Source organism: Streptopelia decaocto, assembly GCF_964273445.1.
Source record: "Streptopelia decaocto genome assembly, chromosome: 8".
Classification (NCBI taxonomy): domain Eukaryota; kingdom Metazoa; phylum Chordata; class Aves; order Columbiformes; family Columbidae; genus Streptopelia; species Streptopelia decaocto.
Window position 1 is genome coordinate 9,575,679 of NC_138662.1, and position 25,607 is coordinate 9,601,285.

The 25,607-nt window shown below is 43.0% G+C and overlaps 1 protein-coding gene and 1 long non-coding RNA gene across 4 annotated transcripts in view; one reads left to right on the forward strand and one right to left on the reverse strand.

The window, feature by feature from the left end:
* LOC309443258 overlaps nucleotides 1–25,607 on the forward strand; it is a 94,357-nt gene that overhangs the window by 50,577 nt on the left and 18,173 nt on the right. The window lies entirely within an intron of this gene.
* Nucleotides 498–24,825, reverse strand: LRRN1 (leucine rich repeat neuronal 1). 3 transcript variants are annotated; one of them, XR_014184795.1, is made up of 3 exons: nucleotides 24,619–24,825; nucleotides 1,977–8,941; nucleotides 498–633 (listed from the first exon to the last, which is right to left on the reverse strand). XR_014184795.1 is itself a non-coding variant. In XM_082060399.1 (3 exons), the coding sequence occupies exon 3, from the start codon at nucleotides 8,721–8,723 to the stop codon at nucleotides 6,573–6,575; it is 2,151 nt and encodes a 716-aa protein (XP_081916525.1). In that variant the 5' UTR covers nucleotides 8,724–8,941; nucleotides 10,587–10,740; nucleotides 24,619–24,825; the 3' UTR covers nucleotides 1,076–6,572. The 3 variants fall into 3 exon arrangements, 2 of the variants coding, with proteins under 2 accessions (XP_081916525.1, XP_081916524.1); XM_082060399.1 differs by lacking the exon at nucleotides 498–633 and adding an exon at nucleotides 10,587–10,740 and having other exon boundaries at nucleotides 1,076–8,941; XM_082060398.1 differs by lacking the exon at nucleotides 498–633 and having other exon boundaries at nucleotides 1,076–8,941.

Consider the following 25,607-nt stretch of genomic DNA (forward strand, 5'->3'; position numbering starts at 1 on the left):
TACTGTGCTCCTGATCAAATTCAGAGGAAATTTGGTCTGTCTTCTGTTTTGGTGATACGACAACAAAGGCTAAGGCTGAGGCTGTTTATGTTGCTCTGTTAGGAGCAAGGTCTCTTTCCTCACGTGGAAATGGTCTGAGTTGAGGCCCAGTTTGTGCAGCTGCTTAAAATTAAGCCACTGTGATTTTTAGCAGTTACCAGAGTTTTTGGCATCTGGGCACAGCACAGATCTCCAAGAGCCACCCCAACAAAAGCTGCGCTAGTTGTTGACAGGAAGAGCTGACAACATGTTTATTTTTCAGCAAAAGGCTAACGCACATCCATAATCTCTTACTGGTTGTGGACTGTGACTTTCAGAGGTGCATGGCGTGGCAGCCTCGATACACCGCCATGTGAACCACGTGTCACCATGTAATCCTCAGATATGGGGACTGGGGTGGTTTGTTTTAGCCCGGCTGAAAGCGTTTGTGCCAGGCTGCAGCAGCTGCCTGCACATCTGTATTCTCTGGGCCTGCGTTGATTTGCAGTGAAAGACAAACATGTAATTGAGTATAGGATGTGTAGTCCTTTTTATTATTATTATTATAGAGAACTCTTCAAATGGAATATGAAGGATAAAAGGGTAATTTCATACCTGAAACAAAAAAAAAAAAAATTAGTTATGAGCACTTCTCTTGTTCATGTTTTAGAGCAATAGGTTTGTAAATGACCTGTATTATTGGGTTGCACAGCCCATGAACACACTGCGTAGTCTGTGGGGTTGTTCACGTTTAATGACCTTGTTCAAACCTGAAAGTAGTCAATACTTCAGTGATCTTTCTTGTTTGTTCCCCACCCTGATCTTTTCTGATACATTAATTCTTGCTTGAAATCAAGTCCAGCAGAACAGGCTGCAGCAGAAAAAGCTAATGTTTAAAGAGTCTGCCAAGAGCTTTGACTCCATTGTGAGCAGAAGCCTGGAACTGCAGTTTTTAAAGTTGTAGACCTTGTATAGATCACAGCAAATCAGTAACTCCACTGAGGATGACAGGATTTAAATCCCCCCTCCCCCCATAAATGAGATCAAAATTATGGTTTCCAAGTGATTTCTGAAAAAAATCCATGTTAAAAAATTCCACAGAAAATGCTTCACAGCTGCTCAGAATTAAAGGAAAGTTAACATTTCCAGCTGCACTTGAGAAAAATCTCATTTACCTGATTTTGCACCTAACGTTCCACTGAACTTAATGAGATGTAAGCTCTCAAGTCATTTAGTTGCTTTTGAACATTTTACTTAATGACCAGTTCCAGCTTTTCCAAAGTATTTATTTTCACTTATTTCAAAAACTGTTGTTCTGACTCTTCTGTTGTGATTCAGCATTCCTTTGGTCTACTTCACATAAATATACAATAGTACAAATTTCACAGTAAACCTTTTTTACCTTACCAGAAAGAAAAATTAAGTCTTTTGTTGCTTTTGTACCAGTGGAAAACATAAACAGAGGGTCGTAATGTGCTCAGGAGTAAGGGTGGATAAAGAACTGGAGCGGAGGGCCGTGGGAAGACGTTTGGGGTTTTGCTAAGGTTGTGTGCATTGGCGGGGAGCGGGGAGGTGACAGGCAGCGCATCCTTCACCTGACTTGGACTGACAGCGGCCAGCGAGGTCTCCCAGGGGAGACTGCTAAAAACCACAAGAATCAGGTGAAGGGAGAAAGTTTGGTGGAGAAAACAGGCATCTGCAAAGTTAAATATGAATTATAAGTCCTTTACTGTAATCTCTTGAGATCTTGTGATGACCAAAGCTGTGGAGGATTTGCCCTTGAGCGGCAGAAGAGCGCGAGGCAGGATGAGAGCGGGGGAAGGCTGACTGCAGGGTGGATAAAAGTTCCCAAGTGTGAAAACTTGCAGTAATTACAGCAGAAAAGAAGATTAAATGGTTGACAGTTCAGGGGGAACACAAAACATTAATTTCTGTATGATGCTGTGAAGAAATGTTACCTCGGGCTTTTGGTAGCGGTAGAATCTTTTTTTGCAGGGACAAGGGCTATGTGTAACAGCGTTTGGTATCTCAGCTCAGGCACTCTGGGTTTTCCTGGAGAAAGAAGTTTGATGTTCACATGTCGGTGTGTCCGCAGCTGTGGGCGCTGGGGCTGCAGCAGTTGTGCCGTTGCACAGCGTGAGAAGGAAAATTGCAGCAGCAGTTTCTGGCCCTCGTTTCCGCGGTGGGTCGTAGAGTAGGATCATGGTGTAGCAAACAGCTGTTCCTAGCGTGGTAGGTGGATTGTGACACAGCTCCTCCAGAACCCTATGCCTGTCTGCTTTTCCACCACAACTCACGCATTGTGCACACATTCATCGTAGGATGGCGAGATGATGACAAGTGTGCCAGCTGGATTGTCCTGTTCCGTACAGGGTGCACGGGCTGTGGTGGAGATGGTGCAGCAGCCCCCAGCTGCCTATCCCACTTAAGTTCAGGAATTTCATTGCAGTGGTTTGTCTTGTTTTCGAGGTTGCCAGCACAAAGCAAAAGGAGCTTCCCAATTTAAACTCAAAAAACCACAAGAAGATGCTCCTTTTTATCACTTCTGTCCCAGATGGTCAATGCCAATATGGCAAGTTTATGTGTTTCTCCCTGGATTTCAGATTTGCTGACCTATTTCCAGTTTTAACCTGTGTATGAAACCAGTGGTCCAACCTGTTGTCCTTTTCTCTTCATAACCTTGTTTTAGGAACTAAATGAGTACATATTTATGAGGCAGGGCCGGAGGGCAGATCGTGGCTCTGTGGAAGTATTGGTGTATTTGTGTGCTGCATTCCAAGACCACGTCCAGTATCAGTCTTGGTTCATGGGTGAAAATATCCCCTCTCAGTCCAACAGGATATTATGATTCGGGTGAGGAAATGAAAAGTGGATTTAGCTGGAATACTGCATACTACATTTGAGTGAGCTATTTACTCTTCGGGAGACTGAAATATTTTATTATTGGGCAATCAAGTAGAAATAACACTGCAGAAGTTTAGTTGGGTATGAAATACCCACTCTTACACAGCATTTCTAAACCGTTATCCAAATGAAAGATAACGACGTTTTTTCCCGTACAGTTTTTAAAGTGGCCAGCCTCAATCTCTGATTCTGAGCAATCTGGGGGTGGGGTTTTTTTAGTCTTCAGTGAATAGAAGATGCAAATACATTTTGAAGGCAATTAGGCAGAGTATTTTTATTTTTGCTTACAATAAACTGCAAGCAGAAAACTGCTAGCACGAGGTTGAAGGTTATTTACTAAGATTATATGCCACATGTGATTAATCTCTTACACACTTTTTTTCTTTTATTAGCAAAATTTTAAATTTCCATGGGATCTGTACAGAATTCTAAGGGGTCAGATTACAAGGCTGGAAATAGTTCTCCCTGGTGGCTGTGTGTGCAGGATGTCCTGCATTCATTAGGTGCTCTCAGGTAACCCGCGTCTCTCCTGGAGTCCCCGCGCCATCCGTACCCTGGTCCCTGCGGCTCAGCACATCCTGGAGAAGCGTGTGCCTGTCACAAGGCCATTGCTCCTGCTGTTCTTCAGCAGCATTGCTCTAAAAAGATAACAAATGACATAAAACTGCCAAATAGGTCTGCAGGGAACAAAAGGCCTGTTATTTCCCCAGTGGAAAGGAACACAATGAACATTGCTTTACTTCCCGTCCCCCCAGCCACTGGTGGCGATTGCTGATGGGACTGTCGGGTGCTGCTTTGTCCTGCTGTCCCTGCCACCTTCCTTTTTGCCAGTCACTGTGTATCTGAAACGGCCCAAACTGCAGAAGATAACCAGGAGAAAACAGATTCAGCCACGCACACACACACATAGAGCAAAGTTCTCAGTGTGGCCTGTCTCCACCAGGCAGGACTGGTCGATATGAGCACGTTCGGAAGGCAAGTAGATCCCCATGTTGTGTGTAACCCAGGATGGGAGGTGGGCACAGGGAGGAGGAAGAGCAGGATCGCTGTTTTGGAGTGTAGCCCCGTGCTTAGGTTGGCTGATGGCGTTAGATGAACCAGCACCTTGAACCCGAAGTGATATGTTCTTCCACAAGTTCAATGGAGGCTCAGAGCACCATGGGCTTTGCATGATCTTCTTCACTTAGTTATGGTATAGCTGTACAGGTGCTGCAGGAAGCTGAGGGGATCGTGGATCAAGGGCTTTGCTCTGCACCATCCGACACCTGCTCAGTTAATTGTTTTCTAAAGGCAATTTAATGATGTCATGCAAGTTGGAAGCCATAATTTTGCTGTCAGCCTTGTCCTGTGTCCTTTTCTCTGGAAAAAGGAGAGTGAATCTTCACTGCGAAAGAGATCTCAGTTTTAATTCATCATGTCTGCTATAATAATAGAGGCAGTTTTAAGGTTAGAATGGTGTAGAGACAAGATGATAATTATTGCTCTGAAGGTATTTTGGAGAAAAAGGCAAGAAGAAATTTTCCATTAACATTAGAAACAAATACAGAAGGTGATGAATAAATGCTTCCACTGTGGTATTTCTCCATGATCAAAAGACACTTGCCTAATCCTAACATCTAATTGTCACCTGATTAAAAATGTATGAGATCTCATGAAAATATAAAAGATTGTGTATAGCAGCATAAGTACTTGATTTAAATGCATAATTAATAGCTTCACTCAGCTTTATGTTGAAATGCAAGACCAACAAGGCATGTATCCAAGAGATGTACTGAAGTTTTTGCACCAAAGCAGCTTATTAAACTATGCTGATAACGTTTTCACTGTTAGACAGTTGGCTGAAAGGGAAAAAGAAGTTTGAAGCTATCTGTAAATTTGGAGGGGTCTTTGATGTATTTGAGAAGGTAGCGAGTCAGAAAACTTCAAACAATCCCAAAACCCAGGCACATCCATTATTTTAACAATTAACTTTTACTTACCAAGAACATATTTGGTATGTAAAAACATTTAAAAAGTTGCACATTGATAGTGGTCATAAAGAGTAGAAAATTCTGTGCTTTCTGCTGAGGGCTCTAGTGTGGGTGGAACCACGTCCTGCACCAGAACCCGCCCTGCTCGTGACTCTGTGCAGTCCCTGCCGAGAGCTTGCATGGATTCAGAAAAGACGACGTACAAAGCTTCTGTAGGTTCAAGTGTAAACTACGCATTTATATTATACCCAGTGCACACAGAGAGACACCGCTGCTTTCTGAGGTTTTGCACTTTTACCATATTAATTCGGTAAAATACTTAGAGTAGGCGTTAATTTTAAGCCTGTAAAAAGTACAGCTTCTCATTGGAACCAAACATATGACTTTGTTAGTTGTAGCTATCTTAAATCTCTGCTTTTGAAGGAATGTTAATCCAATTCACTTTTGTTTGTTTGTTTTAAGTATATACCAGATTCAACTGTTTTATTTCAGTTTCATAGCACTGAGTTGTTTTCTTTGACCTAATGCTCATAATGACAGCTAAATGTCAGCTTCATTTATATCTTAGCTATAAACACAAAAGTATACAAAAAGCAAAATGTTTTGTTACATACTCTGTGAGTTATTCTTGCTGTGTGCCTTATGCCAAACAGTTTTGATTCTGCATGTGACTTACAGTCCAAAAGCCATACCGGTACATTTTTCTGATTAAATTATTGTCAATATTTTGCATCTAGTGCAGAGAAAGCACTGCTGTTAAAATATATGCATACAAAAAAAAATTGGAACTTTGTTGAAACGTAATTCCATCAAGAAAAAAAACACGATATTTTTATATAACATTTTGGATATATTCTATGTCAAAACATGATCACCAGTCAAACTAGTGACATCTAAACCGAATACATTATTGTGACTTCTAAAATAAAAAATTGGAACCAAACTAAATTTATTATAGCTCTGCCTTCATTGAACACCATGTGTTGGTGATTTAAACACAACAAAACTCTAGTATTCTTCAAAAGTGTCTACTAAATATAATAAAAAGAATAAAAGAACAATTAACATTTAGTCTGTTACATTAAAAAATTGGATGTACCTATTTCTATTGCCTGTTAGCTTTACCTAAGCCTTTTCAACTACTACAAAAATAAAAAGAAAGAAAAGAAAACTCATTGTTCAAAGTCAAAAACATTCAAATCAGTTGATACAACATTACAGTACAGTCAGCTAACGTCATCCAAGGTCTCCTGTGCTCAGTGTATGAGTCCGGAGGTTCCAGCCCGAGGTCGATGCAGTTTCAGAACCGTGTTTGCGTTGGGAGATCCCGTGCTCCACCGATGGCTTCAGAAGAATGGGGTTGTGCTACTGTGGGATCCCAGGGTCACCCCAGCCTCTGGTTAATCTTATTCAGCACTGTAGTTAGAACAGCAGTAAGTTTAGCACAATAACTAAAAAAAAGAAAAGGGGGGAAAAAATCGGAAGCTAGGTGAAGCTGCCATTTGTGTCAAACAATTGCGATACGCTATACTAAAAAATTCTGAAATATCCACCTGTCCTCACCACTCTGCCACAAACTAGCAAAGTCAAAAATACAGAAGTCTTCAACTTCTCATTTTTGCAGAATAAAGCAAAAAAGTCTTTGTGCTCCTTACTACCAGAAGCAAAATATCCTCTGAATTACCACATGTAATAGCTTCTGGATGTGTCAACTTGGGTCGGCTTGGTCTCTGCAGAACCATCCTTGTCCTTTTCACTGTCACCTTCCCAGAGATTAATGAGTGGTGGGTAGAGCTCGTTCAGTGGGATTGAAGAGGTCTTTTGCATATATTTTTTCAATGAGTGGTGGTAGTTTTTTCTCTTAAATCTTTTTGCAATATAAACAGAAATGGAGGCAAGGCTGATGACAGCAAACATGGATCCCATTACTGCCGCGAGAGCAGTGCTGGTATCTTGGTCTGAAATATCTAGTGCAAAAGCTGCATTTTTTGTTGTAACATTAACGCAGGATTTCTGTGTTTGCTGATGGATATTTGACACGGTTAGACACACTTCATAATCCGTAGATGGTTGTAAATGCGTGAGGTTATATTCGTGTACATCAACTGGGACCCTTGCAGTGTACGTAATGTGTGGGTTGTCAATCTTCATAGTGGCCGATGACCACTTTAAATTGGAAGTCATGACATTGGAATTAACTTTCCAAGAAACTAAGATTGAATGAGATTCAGCTTGCTTAACATAGATTTTCAGAACCTGGGTACCATCCAAAAGCGTTCCATTCACCCGGATAGTAGCAACCCTCGTGTCAGCCCCTTCTACATTTTGAGCAACACAGGTGTATCTCCCGGAGTCTTCAACCTGGATGTTGGAGATTTCCAAGGTGCCTTCGCTACTTAGCTTGTACTTGTCAGACAGACTTTCGACAGTCACTTTATTACCCAGAGGAGTGACCCAGTAAATTTCTGGCTCCGGTTCTGCCATGGCCCGACAATCTAAAAACACCGTCATGCCGATGTCCAAGTTTAAGTGATTTGGAAAGGTCTCATGAGAGATCATTGGAAGACACTGTTCGTTTGAATCCTGTGTCAACACTTCCTTCACCTGCTGGCCTCTATATTCTGGAGGCATAGCACAAAACATGGATAGAGGTTCCATGAAACGGATATTGGTTTTGTTTGAGTTGATCCAGTGAATGACACAGTCGCACCTGAGCGGGTTACTGTGGATACTGATCTCGCGCAGGTTTGGAAGGGATTCCACTGTCTTTTGGTAGACTGCATTCAAGGCGTTGTTGTTCAGCATCAGACTCTCCAGGGCAGGAACGTTGCGAAATGCCAAGCGATGTATGTAAGACAGCTTTGGATTGTTGGTGGCTTCAAGCTTGGTAAGTTCAGGCAGGTTGTCCAGCGCATACCTATCAACAGAAACGAGTTCTCCCATATTATTGATTCCAAGCTCTTTCAATCTGAGCATGTTTTTAAAATCACCTTCTTGTATTTTGTGAATCGGATTTTTGTTGAGATCCAGGAATTTTAAATTTGGAACTTTCTCAAGTGCAAGCTGAGGAACTTTTACCAGTTTGTTGTCATAGAAGGAAAGACTTTCAAGACTATCCAAGCCTACCAAGGCATTGCCAGGAATGTCTGTGAGATACATACCTGCCAAAACTAGACTCCTTAAATTTGAGAGTGGTTTGAAGTTCATATCTAATATTCCAATCACTGGATTTTCTCCAATCATGAGAATCTCTAAGTTAGGAGTAGAATCAAACCAACGGCTGTCAATAACCTTTAATTTGTTGGAGTTGAGATGTAATCTCAAAAGATTCTTCAGGCCAGTGAATGCATTTGCAGAAATGCTGCTGATCTGGTTGTGATTTATATACAGCTCCTGAAGATTGCAAAGGTCTTGCAAGCAGTAGTCGGTCATCTCTGTTATCTGGTTTTCCTCCAGATGCAAAGTAGTAAGTTGAGTGAGATTAGAGAGCCCCACATCTTTGATACTGGTGAAGTTATTTTGTGAAAAATCCAATTCTGTTAAATTAAACAGCTGTTGGAGTTCATCTGTGGTCTTTGCAATGTTGTTGCTCTGTAACAGAAGGACTTGAGTGTCACTGGAAAGATTGCTGGGGATTTTTGTTAATCGAAGGTCATTGCAGTCAACTGTTGTGGCTTCCCTGTATGTTGACTGTGGTGTAAACCAAGGCCTGATTTCACATACACAAAGCTGTGGACATTCGTTATTCTGTACGGAAGACTCAGTTAATGAATTCATTAACAACTCTAGCACCAACTGGCAAACAGTTAAAAGAACTGTAAGCTTCGCCATGCTGGTCAGCCAGTGAGTTCAGCTCCTCGGCCCCTTAAAGCAACAGATTGAAAGTGTAGTTCGTTATCAGGCAGAAAACGTAAAGCTTAAAGTTTAAGGTGAAAGGCTTGGACATCCAGAAGGTTAAGGATGATTTTTGGAGTTTAGAGAAGTCTGAAGACTCTCAGCTGCTCCTCTGTGTTCCAGAATCTTCTGCAAATCAGTGTCTGAAGACGTTCCTGAAAACAGATTAGGGTATATGTTATGCTCATCTCATATACGGTTCATACATTATTTAAGTTCTTCATCCTTTAAAGAAAAATATGTGAAAACAATCATTATTTTGACATTCATCTCTCTTACGAATATCCTGATCTGGTGTAGTTAAGTCATGTAGGGCTTGGAACTCTGGTCTACACGATAGTTCCCAGGTGAGTGACTGTAACCACGTATGCAATCACCTGAAAATAAAACTTTGGGATACGTTTCAATTTTACTTTGCAGTATTTGGTTGAATGGCTTGAGAAGTGCTGAAGACCGAGGATGTGCTTGTGAATGCAGCGAGGTCTGAAACGGGTGTTCAGAGAGAAATCCCGATGGGAGCCGGGGCCAGAGCTGTCCCCGGGGCCCAGGCCTCAGGTCGGGGGGATTAAGGCTCAGGAAGATGATGTTGGTTTATAAGGTTCAAGCCAAATGCATACGAACTTTGCCAAAATTCTTCTGAGGTAATCAAATTGGTTCCAGATAACAGCTTAGATTTAATCCAGCTAAGCACCAAACAATAACAGTAAATTTGATCAAGTGAATATACTGTCTCTATTTTAGCTGTTTGTACTGCATTCTGCATCATACGTGAATCGTTTACCAAAACTGCAAATTACTGTGTAAACCACACAATTTATATCTTCTTAGCCTGAAGTTAGTCATGCAATAGTGTATTTAAATTAACCCAACAGTGTCTAGCGTACCTCAGAAAATCTGTTCTGTCTTGGGTCTTTAAATACATATCCAAGGAAAATCTAAGAGCTTAGTAAAATTTTTCTCATTGTTACTTTATTGAAAAAGTAAACTCTGGGAAACGTTTTGTTGTCTTCAAACCTATCACTGCTGCTGTAAAAAACAAGGATACACATTTTAGAGTTTATGCATATGTGTAAAAATGTGCAATTTGGGGCGTCTGCTGTTAAATAGCACAGCTGTGGGTCTGCCAGCTCAGAAACACATTTTGCTGATGATGCTGCATGAACCGATTTTCTCCCACTAGCACTTGTGGTGGTGGCTCCTCATGCCTGGCTCTGTTCCTCTTGGCTCGTCGTGCACATTGACATTGGCAGATCAAGTCCACCTTTACAGTATTTCACTGTGGAGGTTAAACAGGTTAGTGCATGTGCTCAACAAGCCTTGAATTAAATAAAATAGAAAGCATAAGCGAGCAAGGCATGTGACAAACCCAAATCAGGATTTAAAGAGCAGACCTCTTGAAATCTGGGGTGACATGAAGCCTCATGCTTTAATGACTGCCATTGAGACTTCTCAAATAGAAGTTTTGTCTTTCTATGTAACTAAAACAATCAAGTCGTGCTGTATCTGAGACAGAGTACATAACAATGATAAACTGTAATAGCAGAAAGCAGGAAAGAGCATCTTTTTCAATTAGAGCATAGTGAAGCCTCAACCTAGTCAAAGCCCACAAAAGGTATTACTATATAAAGTAATAAAACTAAATACAGCTTTTAAAAATAGTTCTAAAATAGTTATCTAGATAGTGGTGACAGAAATGCCATTTATACAATGCTTTTATTTCAAAATCTCATCAGTATATTAAATAATGAAATTACAGTATTTTATTCTAGATGATGATGTAATGCTGTAAGTAGAACACACCTAATAGCATTTTTCTTTTGGCATGCTGTTATTTGTTCTGTGGTTGTGTTTTGGTAGAAGGGAAACAGGAATGTCAGCCAGAAAGCATTTGACCCTGTTGAGTTAGATTTTCACTCTGGTAGCTGAGACTTGAATGAGAGCTGAGAAGACGGTGCTGGAGGGGGATAAAAACAGATGTAGAACAAACATTCCTTCTCAAATAACTTTCAGCTGGTGGAAGAATTAAATAATACATTAACTGCATTAACAAAAAATCCAAACAGCCCCATAATAGTAAGAGATATATTAACAGAGTGATGAGGAGCTGAGTTATCCTGACTTTAATGGATGCTTCTCTCAATAAAAATCCATTTGTAGCTGACCCAAACTACACAGTTCTAGGAATATTGATGACATCTGAAGTTTAATTGATTTAATTCCAGATTTTTCACATTATAGTATTTGCCAGTTAATAATGGAGGCAGTGATTTCAGGCAGTGGCAATTCTGGACAGGAGCTGGAGCTGCCCCTCCACGTGGGCCATTCCCCCCAGGCCGTGTCTCTGGTCCCGCGAGGCACCAAACGGAGCCGCGGCACTGGGGGCAGCTGCCGGCACCGAACCAGACGCCACTACAGGAGGCAATATCGCTCCAAACATTCCTGCCTTCACAGTCCCTCCTCTTTTTCTAAGTAGATGGAGAGAAAGAAGTCCATGCCTTTTAACGCCATGGGCCCTAATGGTGTTTTAGTACTGATTTAGCTCTGATGTAGTTACACGGATCATGTAATACTGTAAAAATTAAACTGCCCGAAAAAGACTTCAAAGCTTCTTTTAAAATATATCGGAGCATATCTAGATTTTGAAAAAAAAAATTGAATTTGATCCTTCCTTTGCTGAATATTTATATCCTCTTACTTGCACATTACGTTTATTGTTCATCCTTGGTAAGAAGGCATTTCTGTTTTTATTGAATGGAGTTCTGGGTTTATGATCTCTCTAGCTGTATGATTTTACAAGTTACTAGTGACACTTTCCCTTCTCTAGCTATTTTCTACTGCAAATGGATTTAATTTTCTTTAACTGAAAAATGTTCTTTAGAAATGACCTGCACATTACTATCTCCAATCTCCTCCAGCCCAGGGCAGCTTGGATGAAGCTATAAATGAAAATCCAGTGTAATCAAAAAGTAAATTCTGATCGGTTCCACGTGCCCCGGTCCATTTTAGTGTGGTGCTTATTGGAATGGCAGCCTAGAGGCCACAGCAGGAGGGAAAAGTCATGGACTTTTGCTTTTGCTGCTGCTGATGCTCTGAACCCCCATCCATCGTTCTGATAAAAACCACAGGCAGCTGTTATTGGTGAAAAAGTGCACTGCAGTTTTTTATGTAACTAAATAGCAATAGCTGCTTTTGTTCTGCCATTTCTATCTGTATATGATATGCTTGACCATCTCAGCTCTCCCATTTCTAAGCAGCTGCCAGCCCTGGGTAGTCACCGACTGCCCCTTTGCCCCTGGACGTCTCAGCTTTCCAGTCTTTGCAGCATCGGCAGGACTGGTCCCAGACTCCTCTGTGATGTTTAGTGTCCAAAGGAATAAAATAACACAATGTTTTTCACTGAAAGACTATGTTTCTTGAATGTTAGACTCAGGATCTGAAGTCCTACCTAGAATTATAATCACATCTTTCCAAATAAAAACTAGGCAAGATTTGCATGTAGGAATGTTTTTTTGTGGTGGATGAATAGGTTTTGAAAAGAAAATTTGTGACAGTATGCAGTTCCAAATTGCCACCCATGAATAATCACCAAGCCCATGTGGATAAACCAGGGGTGGCTCCTGGGAAAGTTCCCAACTCTCACTGGAATCAGTGAGACTGAATTGAGAAGAGTGTGTGTGTGCCCCTTTCCTGCTAGACGTCTCAGCATTTTGCCCAGTGAGATCCTCTCTGTAAATAAGGTGGTTGTTTTGGTTTTTAAATATCTTTTTTTCTAATATAAACCTAATGCAGTATGTCCCTGGTTAGCTGAGTGCTGTCCAAGCAAAAGACAAGGCCAGGGAATGTTGCTTAGAGAAACTCCAGGTCCAGAACACGGTCAGAGCAGTAGCCGTGGGCCTTTTTGATTAAGGCAGAAGTGCTTTCTCAAAACCTCTGTTAGGACGGAGTCATATCACAAAACCTTTTTTTTCCCCCCAGCAATGGTATTTAATATGGGTCATGTGATTGATGGCACTTTTAATTCGTGTTACAAATACTGTTTGAGGAAACTTCCCCTAAACAGTAAAGGGGGGGTATTATACCTTCTTTGGGGAGATACTGAGTTTGGAAAGGAGAGCTTTTAGCATTCTCTGCCTTCCCACTCATTTATTAAATTCCTATTTTCTAGTGTATCAAACCACTAGAACAGTTATAATAGCTGTTAACTTGATATCAACAGAAATAATGGTTAACTCTATAGGAGAGACATGGAGGGAATAACTTTACTAGGGCTTAAATAAATGCATTTTCCATAGCACCTCTCAGTACCCACTGTGTGAAGAAACCACATTTCTGTGCACAAGCAGAACACAGCGGCTGTCTGGGATACCAGCTTGTTCATCTTTCTTGTGGGCAGAAAATGGGATTATCGTTCCTGTGTCTCCCATTCTGGAAATGCAGCAGGAAGGTTTGTACGAGCCTTCCCTTTCTGGCTAGATTTTGAACACTCTTAAATATTGAGGATTTGTTTGGTCCAAGAAATAGTGATGGTGAGTGTTTGGTTATGGAGCAGAAGATCTTTCATTTCAGCTTTCCTGCGGGGTGGACAGAGGTTTGTGCTGGCAGCCGCAGCCTTGCTCTTGCTTGTTAAGTGTCTGTCTGGTTGTTCAGGTGATCCAAGGAACAAGTACATTTAAGTCCACAATGCAGTAAGAGGAGAATATGAAAGGACAATTGGGAAATAATCTGTTCATTAAAAGTTTTCATAGTTAACTTGCCAACTAGAAAAAAAAAAGAGGTGTTAAACATTTTTTCATGGTAATAAGAAGATAAAGTGTTGTCACTTCCTTGCCAACTGTATTGATGGCCACTATTTGGATGTCTGTTTTGAAAGAGTGATACTACCACAGAAAATCTTCTCTCTCCACAGTTAAGTGGTTCATTCTTGCAAAATTTCTTTTATTTTGCAAGTTGTATCAGCACAGATTTTGGTTGGCAGCTGTACATACTAAATGTGCCTAGGTAAGAGTTTGAGGGATCAGATACATGAAGAAAATTACCTCTAGCTAAGACAAGCAATTTATTTTGCGCTTGCTGTGAGCCAGAAGCACACACTGATCCCCGGTACCTCCCCATCTCTCCACAGAAACATTTTCCTATATTGCGCCTAAGCAGTGGAGCTAGTCTTTCGGAAAATTGCATGTTGTGCTAATGTTCTGCTAATGACTCGTGCAGCTTTCTTGTTTCCCCATCATCGTTTGTGAAACTACTGCCATATAAACATGCTCTGTTGTCAGCCAGTTCGGGAAAACTTGGCCTGAGCTTCTGCATCCTGGATTCTGGTGGGTTTCAGGAAAACGCACGTTAGACAGACCCAGCCCAGGGACCTGGAGCGTGCGGCAGTGACCGAGCGTGAGTGCCAAGGCCTAAGAACCAGCGAGGCCGCAGCTGGGACACGGCGATCAATACAAAGCGTTCGTGTGTAGTCAGGGAAAGGAAGAGCTTGTTCGGACAGGGGACACCAAAGGACATCGGCTTGGCTGATCTGACAGAGATGGAGCCTGCGTAGCCACTGGTGCTACAAACGAGACTGGAGATGAACTGGCCTGTTGTGAGCAGAGGTTGAGTTCGTTACGCTCAGGTTAAGACAGTTTGACAAGCTTAAGGATCAAATATTGTGTGTGTGATGGAGGTAACAAGGGACGTGCCTGGCTTTGAGCTTCAGCAGGGCCTTTGCAGTGCTATAGCCACCCATCTTCTGTAGAGAAAAACGGAGCCATTGGTTCCAACAAGAACCTTTGCTAGTGCTTCAGGAGAGAGAGGCATTTCAGTACTGCCGCCTGAATATGGATGTGCACCCGCTGCCTCACGCAAGTGAGCACAACACAAAACCTGGTCTAAAATGTTGTGTTAATAAAAGCAGGGCTTACTCCAGGCAAGAGCATCAGTGACCTCATACACCCTAGAGAAAGAGGCTGGACTTGGACTTTGAGTTTAATAACCAGGATATTTACAGCAAACGTACGGAATGGGCTCCTTTCCCAGGAATCAGATTTACCAGTGCAATCCTGTCTATTTAGAAAAATATTGAGGAATCATGGCTGATAGTAAGCCTTTTATACTGAGGTTTTTAAAGTCTTCAATGTCATCAGGAAATAAGCTATTTACAAACTGAATTGTGTAAAATACAGAAAAGTCAAGATGAAAATGACGTGAGTCAGTTGAAAGAACATACCAGAATCTGAAAATTGGAGCTTGCTATTAAAAGCAAAGACAAAAGCAAGGGCCTGTAGGACATGCAATAATGCTATAAAGCTTCAAAACACATCCTCAGGGTTTTATAATATTTAATGTTTGGGGTTTTTTTTTCCCCCTGCAAATAATGCCTACTTCTTTTTGTTGGTACACACTTTCAATCAAAACAAAGTCAGTGTTTAATTTTAGGAAAGCTCTGGTGAGAAGGCGATTTGCTGTATTTCAAGACAACCTTAGCATGCTTTATCTGTGTTCTTTTGAAAAATACTAGTCTTATCTCCACTGAAGAAATGCGAAGAACATCCTATTCATAACGCCTGCACTGCAGAAACAGCATATTATATCTTTAAAATTTGTAATTTATTGGGGTTTATTCTTCAGACTTGCATCTGATACAATGTTTTTCATTAAAATATTAAAGTAAATTGGAGGAGAGAGAAAAATTATTTTCATTCACACCCCAATCTTGAGTACAAGGCACTGGATACCCTGCAGGGTATATGTACTGTGTATTGACGGCCCATCAAATCAACCATGGAATTGCAACCCAGCTTCTGTCATCTGTTTGAAAATCTCTTGCAAATTACCATTAACAAGTCATATTAGAAACATCAGGAATAATAAGTGCTTTCCAAACAGCGGGTTGTCAAATTACACAGTCTGTTTTTTTTATTCTAAAAGAAATATTTCTTTAGGAAAGAAAAAACTCAAAATGATTTAAAAGCCTTGAAAACCTGAAAGGTTTGTACAGTAGTAATATTCTTACATTAGAAACCCAACTTAACTGCTTCCTTACTATATCTGTTTTCCTAAAAGAGATTCATCTTAGGACAATATGGGCTGTTCTTTTATTGCCCATGACTCTAGTTTTCATGTCCCGCTACACAGGGTCTGCCCTGTTCAAGATGAAGACAGTAGTAAAGCTTTTATTTCATTCAATGGAGAAGAACTGTGTCTGTGATTATTAACTTCATTCCATATAATTACCGGATAAAATTATTTGACTAGATCAGCTTTCCTGACAGCCAGCCCAGTAACTTCCACTGCCAGGTTCGGAGCCACTTTGAGCACCTTCCTGCCAGCCCTTCCCTCTGCACCGCGGTGCAGGACAAACCCCCGGCGAAATTCGTCCATTTCCACCTGTACATGCTGTAACACACGAATATTTTAAAATGCAAGGGAGAATTTAAACCTAATTGCTTTTAGCTTGTACAGTGTCTAAAATTTACAGAGCATAACTAATTTCGGAAGACCTGTTTCAACTACTTTTTGCATTTAGTGTTATGTGCTGGCAGAGGAATGAAAGAGGACCAAGACTAGAGAAATACTGCTTCATCTTCTAATCATATTTAAAGAACAGAAATGGGATTCAGTCTTGGCATACTTGGGATCTCAGAACCACATGGAAGGATCTGAGCATCTTGTTACCTGTGGGGGCACCTGCCCCATGAGGATTTCATACTAGAACTCAGATAATCTCTGCTTCTTACTATCTATCAAAATCAGTATAGTTCAAATACATTTAAAAATAAAAGAGGAACAAGGGCATTAAGAGATTGGGTTGGATTTTTGAGTAGAATTTCTATTTGGGTGGGGGTTTTTTTGTCTACTTTGAAAGCCAAGGCACCTTGGCTAGTAGAAATGGTTTTAATAATCATGAAGTAAGGAGTACGTGAGAAATATTTTTAACCATGAGAAATGTGGATGCCAGAAGTCCACAGGATTTTGATGAAACAACAAAATCCTCTCTTTTTGCTGACTGGGTTTTTGGCAGTGTGATTATTTTGCTTCCTACACAGTTCTAGATCAAACTCCAGTTTTATGAGTCATTCAGGATCCCCCACAGTTGGGAAAGACCCCAGCGTGTAAGTAGTTGTTACTACAAAAAAGGATGCCAAAAAATCCTGTGCTAGAAATGGTAGCCAATAAATACAAACTGAGTCAGTATCTGAGTATATGTTTATAAAATCAACATAATAGTGCAGGCTGTAAGAAATGCATAAGACTTGTTACTAAAAAATATATGTACCTCTGTATGTGAATGAAATACGCCAGCCATCTATAGCATCAGTTGTTTATCTTCAAGCAAGTGCTTGTTAACACTGTGTTGATGATTCAATTTCCTGTGGCTGTACTATGTTTAGTTTTCAATTATTAGTGATTTAGTATTAAACTGTATTTTACTGTTAGCCTACATCTATATCTACGCAGTTTATACATGTAGTGTGCTTACACAGACTTCAGGCCTTAGAATAAAATAGACTTTTACTGATTTTTTTTTCAAGGAGTCATACGCTTGCAAGATCAAATTCTCTCTTTCTGAGCTATATTTACATATAAAATAAAACCATACATTGAATTGACTGATGTGGAGACACCTTACTGTTCACTCAAGACTGTGAACACACTGTTGAGAAAATACATTGACTTACCATGGGAGGTGCTGAGATCTGATGTAAAGGCTGTTAGCACCAAGACAAAGATTTGGAACTCAACTGATTTGAGAGGGGATAGAAATAATTTCTTTAAGTGGCCCCAGATTTGGGTTTGTACTTCTGTGAGCCAAGACTTTACTCTGATCTCAGAAAAAAGCTGTTTTCTCTCTCATTAGCTGTATTACATGTCCCTCCTCCAGCCCTTTTCACAAGTCTTGCCACCCTTTCGAATGGGCTCCTGTTTCATGCAGAAAACGGATCACAATCTTGCTTTGAGAAGTTTGCAAGATGAAGAGAGGGAGAAAATACCTCATATTTAATGTATTTGTATGTTTAAGAATAGACCTATAAATTGTTGCTTTAGCTTTAGTCCTCAGTCTTGTCATGGCAAAGTCAGCAGCTTTTCCACAGATGGGTTTATTTCACAAGTGCTTGCAAAATATAGAGGTACTAAAAGTGCTGCCTATTGCAAAAAACATATAAGTTATTTCTCTCAAAATTTTAAGTTATTGATGCTTTGTAAGTGAAGTCTTTGCCTAATTAATTCAGGCACAATAATATTTAATTTGTATATACGCTAGACATGTTTTACTTAAGGGGGGAAGATAAAGGAAAACATATTTGCCAATGAACTTATAAAGAACACTTATCTGGTTTTACTCGGTGCCTTATACAATGATGAAACCATTTAAAAGTCCTGTTTTCACACAGCTATTTAAAAACTCTTCTTTTTGTAACTGGTTCACTTAACTGGTTGTTCATCTATGGGTAAGATAAGTTATTTTTGCAATGCATTTATCAGTCATCGCAATGCCTATTATGAGTGGTGGATCTGCATAACTATCAATATTTACTCTATTTCTGTTAGAGTGATTGATCATTTGTAATTTAAAAATTTAGCAAGGCCAGTGAGCAGCTCATCTGCATCCTAGTAATTATATGCAGCACATTAACAAGGCATGCATTTATTAGGCATTTTTGGACTCACGTAATCAAATAAATCACATGATGCATGAAACAACAGAAAATGTAGGATTCATTATATCAGTGATAAACACCTTCAAATTACAAAAAGACAACCCAAGCTTTGATTGATCTCTTTTGAGAAAATAAAATGCTATTCTACCAAATCTTGAACACGCTCAGTAATTCTCTCTGAACAACTTGTGTGAGTTTCTGAGATGTTCCTGAGCCTGGAACTACAGCAAAGCTGGGCTGGGTCTGAGGGGTTCGCCGGCCCAGGACAGGACCCCGTGCAGCGCCGGTCGTGCTGCTGCGGATTTCAGTGTGAATCCAATGGCACATAAAGACAAACTCCCAAGATTGCATTTTGCTTGGTGACTCAAGTTACATTGACTATACAGAAGTAGTTATAAATTAAATAAAATTAAGCATTGAGGACTATATATCAGGCGGCAATACGGAGGAGAAACCCAGGGAATATTTCCTGTGAACTGAAACAGCCTCTTGTCTTCTCCAAACCATTAGTGTTATCTTTAAAACTTGACTGATAAAATAAGGACTAGTGACCTCTGGTGAAATACAGTGGAAGAGACAAAGACAGCACTGACAGAGACGGAGATCTGGGTTAACTGCATTGTCAGCAGTGGAGTTTCTGCAGGTTTGGAAGGTGTTTGTTGAACACAGGAGAATCTGCTTTTGGTCTCAGCCTTAACCTTATCGTGCCTTTGGTGTTGAACATGTGTATAAGAAAACAGAACTTGGTATTTCTGGCGGACAATATTTAATACACGCACAAGGAGCGTCAAATGGATGCGCCAGCCACATCCCTACAAAAGTGTCCCCTGTCCCAGTATCAGCTCTGCCACATTTCAGTCCTGCACTTGCCTTTCAGACCTCCTGCTTGTCTACAAAAGCAACTCCTGAGATGAAGCGAGTGACTCCCAGCTGACAGTGCTGGTCTCAGAAGTGGGACATGCCCAGCCAGGCGTGGAGGGCCACTGGGACCTCCCCCCTGCAGGGACACCAGCACTGTCCGGCTGGGACTCAGACTGCCTGCAGGATGGGGCAGCGATGGCTCCCACCCACCGCAGTGGAGAAACAAGCTGGTGGGTAGATCCTGCTCTAACCCTGCTCCCGGAGTGTCAGGGTGTGAAGAGCAGCACCTGCCCTCCCCCCTGCCTGGGGTTTTGCTCCCTTCCCATGCAAGAAGAGCCCCCTCAGCACAACCCACCCACCTCCTTCCCGGCTCTGCGGGACACGGTGCGGGGCTGGGGGGGTTACCCGAGCATCGTACCTGGCCAGAGGCAAACCCTGCCAAATACGGCCAGGGGTTTGCTTCGGAAAGCGGTTGGGACTCCTGCTCTAATCAAAGTTGGCAGATGCATAAATTGCTAGATTCACCAGAGTTTGTTAAATTAAATACCTGGAAATTAGAAGCTGACAATCTCTGAAGTTTCTAAATAAAACCCATAAGTAATCTTTGCCTCCAGTGTAACATGGACCGCTTCAGTTTGCAAAGCGGCCGGGGAAAATACTGTCCTGTGTTACCACAGAGGACTAAAGGGCGGCACCTTAGAGGAGAGAATTATGTCGCGAGAGCACTGCACCTAATAAAATAAGGGAAAGCACTGTTTCTCTACGGCACTGTTATAACTTCTGTGCATTCTCAATACAGCATCCTGTTAAATATTTCAAGACTGTTACTTACAATTGCTTTGCCCTTTCTTTAAGTTAAAAAAAAAGAAAAAAGCAATAGATACCTACACTATTTCAAATACTTGATCTTTAGAAACTGTGCTCCAGGTAAAAACATAGTCCTCTTCCTTTGATAATTCAGCTGTCTGGAAAGTCAAGAAAATGCTGGCTTGTATCACCAAATTAAGATCTTATGAATCACAAGGTGAAGTTATAAAAACATTTTGCAGTAGAATTTAAGAGCAGAGACTTAATTCTCTTCCCACTGATGCCAAAGACTTCTGCCGTCTTCAATGGGAGGAGAATTAGGCCAATACAAAATAGGCCAATCCAGTATTTTCCTTCAGTGCCATATGTGGAAAAACGAAAGACACCTTCCAGATCATAAAAAACAAAATTTGTATAAAGTTGCAGAGCTTTAAGCAGCAACGAATAAGAGAACGTGCTTTAGAAGAACTTTTAATCTGGGTACTTTTAAACATGTATGCTGACATGTTCTCTTCCTGACCTTCTGAAGTCTGTTAGTGGAGGACTGAAATACTCAGCTAGAGGAAAAGATTGAGACCAGGAAAATCCACTGCCTAACTCAAGCACATCCTCAGTAGAGCGCTTCTTATCAAAGTAGTCCTTTGATTTCTCTTTGCAGAATTTAAGCACTCCATTAAAAACACACCATTATTTACTGGTATGGTTTATGACATACCAACAAAATTGGTTTCTAAGACAACTCCATGATTTTCTTTACTCTTGCCTGTCTTTCTTCCCATAGCGGGTGCATATTAAGAGACAGACCTGAGCATGGGAATATTTTTCAGTGGGATTTCTTGGGTTTCTGCAGAAGCCCCTGACGGAGCAGGCGTGGGGGGGCTGGTCCCGTCCTGCCTCTGCTCCCCAGGGACCCGACAGGCATTGCCAACCCACCTCACACAGCTGGGGAGGAACCTTTTCAGCTCCAAAGTTGTGTTGTGCGTAGACCTTGCTGTGCCACAGGTTATTTTTAAGAAAGATGCGTTTTGTGTCTGCCATAGCATTTAAGGCCTGATCCTGCAAATTCCCTCTTGACTGGAACCTGTCATTCACGATTCCTGGGAGCACCACATGTCTCCCAGGATGGTATTTCCAGAGGGGAGGAGATGTAAAAATCAGTTGGCGCAAGGCTGAAATGCAGGTTCCCTGTCAATTAGCATTATATAAAGAGATAGGAGGAAAAATGGATTTATGTACTTCCAAAAACTTTACATAGATTTTCTTCAGTTCAGTGTCTACAAAATGTCTGCCAGGAAAAAATCTGGAGCTTGGCAGGATGAAGCCTCACACGTGTATTGTTCATGTAACTATGGTAACCTACAAATGCCACCAGTGTTTCCATTTCATACACAAATGAGGGGACAGCTGTGGCGACCACATGTCTGCCAATGGAATAATATATGTGAACTAGGATGGCTTGGTCAGAAAATTACAACTCATTTATATTAATCAGGGCTTCAAAGAACAGACACCTCTGTAGTTACAAAGTGCACAGTAAAAGCAAGTGATTTTTATTTCTGAAAATGTTTGGCTCTTCAGTAAACATTTTCAGCATCTTGCTACTTTGCTGGTTGGAAAAAACAAAACAAAACACACACAGAAATGTTAACAACCAGTGCTCTTCTATATATTTCACTTAACCTTTTTACTTTGTCTTTTTCTGATGCCTGATCCTAGTCTGAGCCTGACACAAAGCCCGACCTGGGACCAGGCGTGCGCCAAGGCGTTTGCCAGAGGAGGCAGCAGTTCCAAAAGGTGGTGTGGTACAGAGCTGTAAACCTTCTACCAAAGTGAAAACACCTTTTTTTTTTTACTCCTTAATATCATTAACGGAAATAAAAGCTTCAAAACAATTCATACAGGAAATTTAAAACAATAATAATTTAAATGAACTTGGAATTTATATCATCCCTAACAACAAAAAGTCTGCAGACTTCATAATGCAAATAAATTACATTTTCAGTGAATATTAAACTATGCAAGCTGCAGTACCAGTAATACTTGACGGGGGCTATGATTCATCCAAGGTGCTTTAAGTGTCCCTACAAAAAATAATAATAATCCTGAGCGGGTGGCTGCGCCTGCCTTGGCAGCCGGAGCCGCTGACAGACGGATGCAGCAGGAGCCCAGCACGCCGATTAGCAAAAGTTTTCGCTGGGCTCTGCAGTGCCACGGTGCCGTGTCGGAGTCAGACAAAAGGCTGCAGCACCAGCTCCGCGTGGGCTGCGCCTCCGCGCTGCCAATCCCAGCGCAGGTAGTACTCCTTAAGTACCATGGGGTGCTTCACGTTTATTTATGATACGACGATGAAAGGTTTAACTAATGCTTATTTAAATGATCACATTTTCTCCGTGAGCTGGAATCAAAGGCACATATGACTGGTTTTAGAGCAGGGCTTCCTAGCCTCCACGCTGGATCTGTGCCTACACCGCTGTCTGAGTTGGATGTACTCAGCATTATTCACATAAATAAAGAAAGGCCTTTCACAGTAAACATTTAAAAGTTTTTAGCTTATCATAATCTATGCAACTTGACACAAAGATCTATTTCCTTTAATAATCAGTAGTTTATTCATATCTGTTCTAGGTAAATGGAGAATACTTCACAGTCATCATGGTAACTGGTCTATTAAAGTCCAAAATGCCTAATAGAATATATAATTTTATAGGGACTACTTAAGATTTTATTCAGATAACTTTTTAACTGTCGAGGCAGAAGTTACACTTTAGCTTTCACAAAGCCCAGGTCTCACTCTTTTTGGGCCATGGTGTGACACCACGGTGGGACAAGAGGATAGAAAGGATGAGGAGGATGAGGAAGATGCTCGGGTACCGTCTGTTTGCCCTGGCTGCAGAGGCAGAGCAGGTGAAGAAACCAAAGCCTGACTGAATATAACAAATCCTCTACTCTGAACTGCTTTATTGCCCTGGAAGCTTTGTGCATTGGTTTTCTTTCTCTCAGCATGTCTGTCTTTTAGATTAAATTAAATTCCAGCTTGCAGGACTTTGGGACATACTTGGGTAGGACCCTCAGACAGCAGTCGGGACTGATGTACAATGTGACTTGGGTCATTTGAAGCGTCTGTGAGATCCCCTCATGGACATCTGCATTATTCTCAATGAAAGGTTTATAGTCTTGTTCAGAAATATCAAGTTTGTTTTATACGGATCCTGTAAGTCTGTAGGGAAAAGACTTAAACGTTTACAAACTAGTTTTTATTGCAGAAATTCATTACTTGAGAGCTATCACAGAGCTCCAGGACAAAAATACAAGCACCCTGTGTGTGATCTCTCGCCTTTGGACAACATTATTTTCCACTTTGATTCTGTTACTTTTCCTTCCATCGCCTAGTGGGAAAAACGCACCGAACCAGCGCTAAATAACTTACGGAAAGATGTGAAATAGCAGGCCAACATCTGTTGTGTTCCCCCCGGTAAGCCCGAGCCCCCAGCACAATGGGCGCTCTCTCCCCTCTCTCAAAGGGGCTTTACGAGGCGGGGGGGCCGCTCAATGGCCCCTTTGACAGCAGCAGCCCCCGGCGAAGGGGAGGCGAGTGGGGCCGGTCGCCCTTTGTCCGCCCGGGCGGGCCGGACCGCGGCCCCGCGTTATCTTTTGGGGCAACCGACTTCTAAAAAGATAAACCCAAATCCAGCCGCCGGTGCAGAGGGGAGCCGCGAGAGCCCCTCTGCCGCACAGCATCCCTGCCACACGCCGAGTTCTAAATGCCACCAAACGGCAGGAGCAGAGGTGCGAAGCGGCCGCTCCCCCAGCATCGCCCCGCCAACAATAGCTTTGGCCCCGGGAAGAAGGTGGCGAAGCCGCCGGTCCCGGGCAGCCCCGCTCACACTGCGCCTTTATGCCGTTTTCTTAAGGGCTATTGTTACACTGAAGACTCCTTGTCTTTTCCCATTCCCCCGTGTGAATGGATGAGGCAAGACATCTGCCAGGATACGCTCCCATTCGCATGCAAATCGGCGGTCGGGGACACCGGCAGCTCTGCCGCACAGGCGGCACCGGCTCCGCTCCCCGCCCGCGCTGCCCCCGCCGCAGGTAACGGCCGCCCCCCGGGACACCGGGCCCCGCGGTCCGCAAAAAAAGCACCAATAATTAACAGCAAAACTGCACGAGGGGAAAGCGGGAGCGATGCTGTAGCTTCCGCTGTGCCGCGCAAACACCGAATCCACCGTCCCCATCGCTCGGCGAGGCGACACGGCCCCTGCCCCGGGGTGGTGGTTCTCCGTCCGCACGGGAACCGCCGCTGCCCACTGGAACTTCCCTGGCAGCGGCCGGGGGGCGCCGGCTCCCCCGGGGGCGCGACCGCTACCGCAAACTTTCCTCCCTCACGGCCCCGGTCGGGGCGGGCCGGGCCCCCGGGGACCCCCGCCGGACCGCACCGAACCGCGGCGGCCCGGACCGGAGCGCCCCGCGGGCCACCCGCAGGTGCGGCTCCTTCCCTCCCCCAGCTCGGCGGCGGCACTTACCGGCGGCCGGGGCTCGCTGCCCGCGCACCCGCCGCTCTCCCCCGGGGCTGCCCGCGGCGGCCGCTGCGCGGGGGGCGGCACATCCGTTACTGCTGCCGCGGTTCCACCGCGCCGGGCTGCGGCGGCTTGAAAAAGGGGTGTGGGGGGGGGCGGGATCGATCCCTCCCTCCTCTAGGAAAGGAGGAGCGGCGGGGGGATGCGGTGCCGCTGTCCGCCGGTGTCCGCCGCCCGCTCTGTGCCGCCGCCGGCGCGCACCTGGGTAGGCGCCGCCGGTCAGCTGACGGGCTGCGCCCCCATTGGCCGCCCCGCCACCATCTGCGCGGGGCGTGGCGGGGGCGGGGCATGGGGGCGGGGTCTCGGTCGTGCCCCGCGGGGCGGTGGCGGCTCTGTGAGTGTGGGCTCCTGTGTTGCTAATTAATCATCGTTAGGTTTCAGAGTTAACAGCGCAGTTTTTGGCAAACGGTGACTGCTGTACTGCGGTCGCTCGCTGTGCCCTGAGGCTAAAGCGCAGGGTATTGCCAACTGAGACGTTTACAGAGAGGGGAATTTTTCCCATAGGTGAGTAAAGCGGCATTACTTGCTGAAATTACATTTGTGTATCCACTATGGCTCATTGAATGAGAGCTTGCTGAATTACTTGACTTCAACTCTCAGAGTCATTTAAACCCCAAACGCAAGGATTTAAAGCTGTCCATGTAAGCACTTGGATGTGTTCAGCTTCCTATTCACTCCTGGTTTTCTGTCTTGTCTCTTTTTTCAGTTATCTTAGTCTGGAGTTATTGACTTGCACATTTCCCTATGTTTTCTTGTCCTGACCTCGGTCTTTACCCGCTTTCCTGGCCAGGTTCCCCGGGTGCGCTGAGTGGGGGGTTTCTGCAGGTGAGCATCAGAGTTTCTCCAGCCTAAAGCCGCCAGTGCCGCCTCCAGGGGCTTCCCTCAGGTACCGCAGTACAGCGCACGCACAGTCACACAGGGGTGTGATGCCTGTG

What these genes read in the sequence shown, in the direction of transcription:
- LRRN1 (XM_082060398.1), bottom strand. Translation starts at nt 8,723, where the DNA reads ATGGCGAAGCTTACAGTTCTTTTAACTGTTTGCCAGTTGGTGCTAGAG.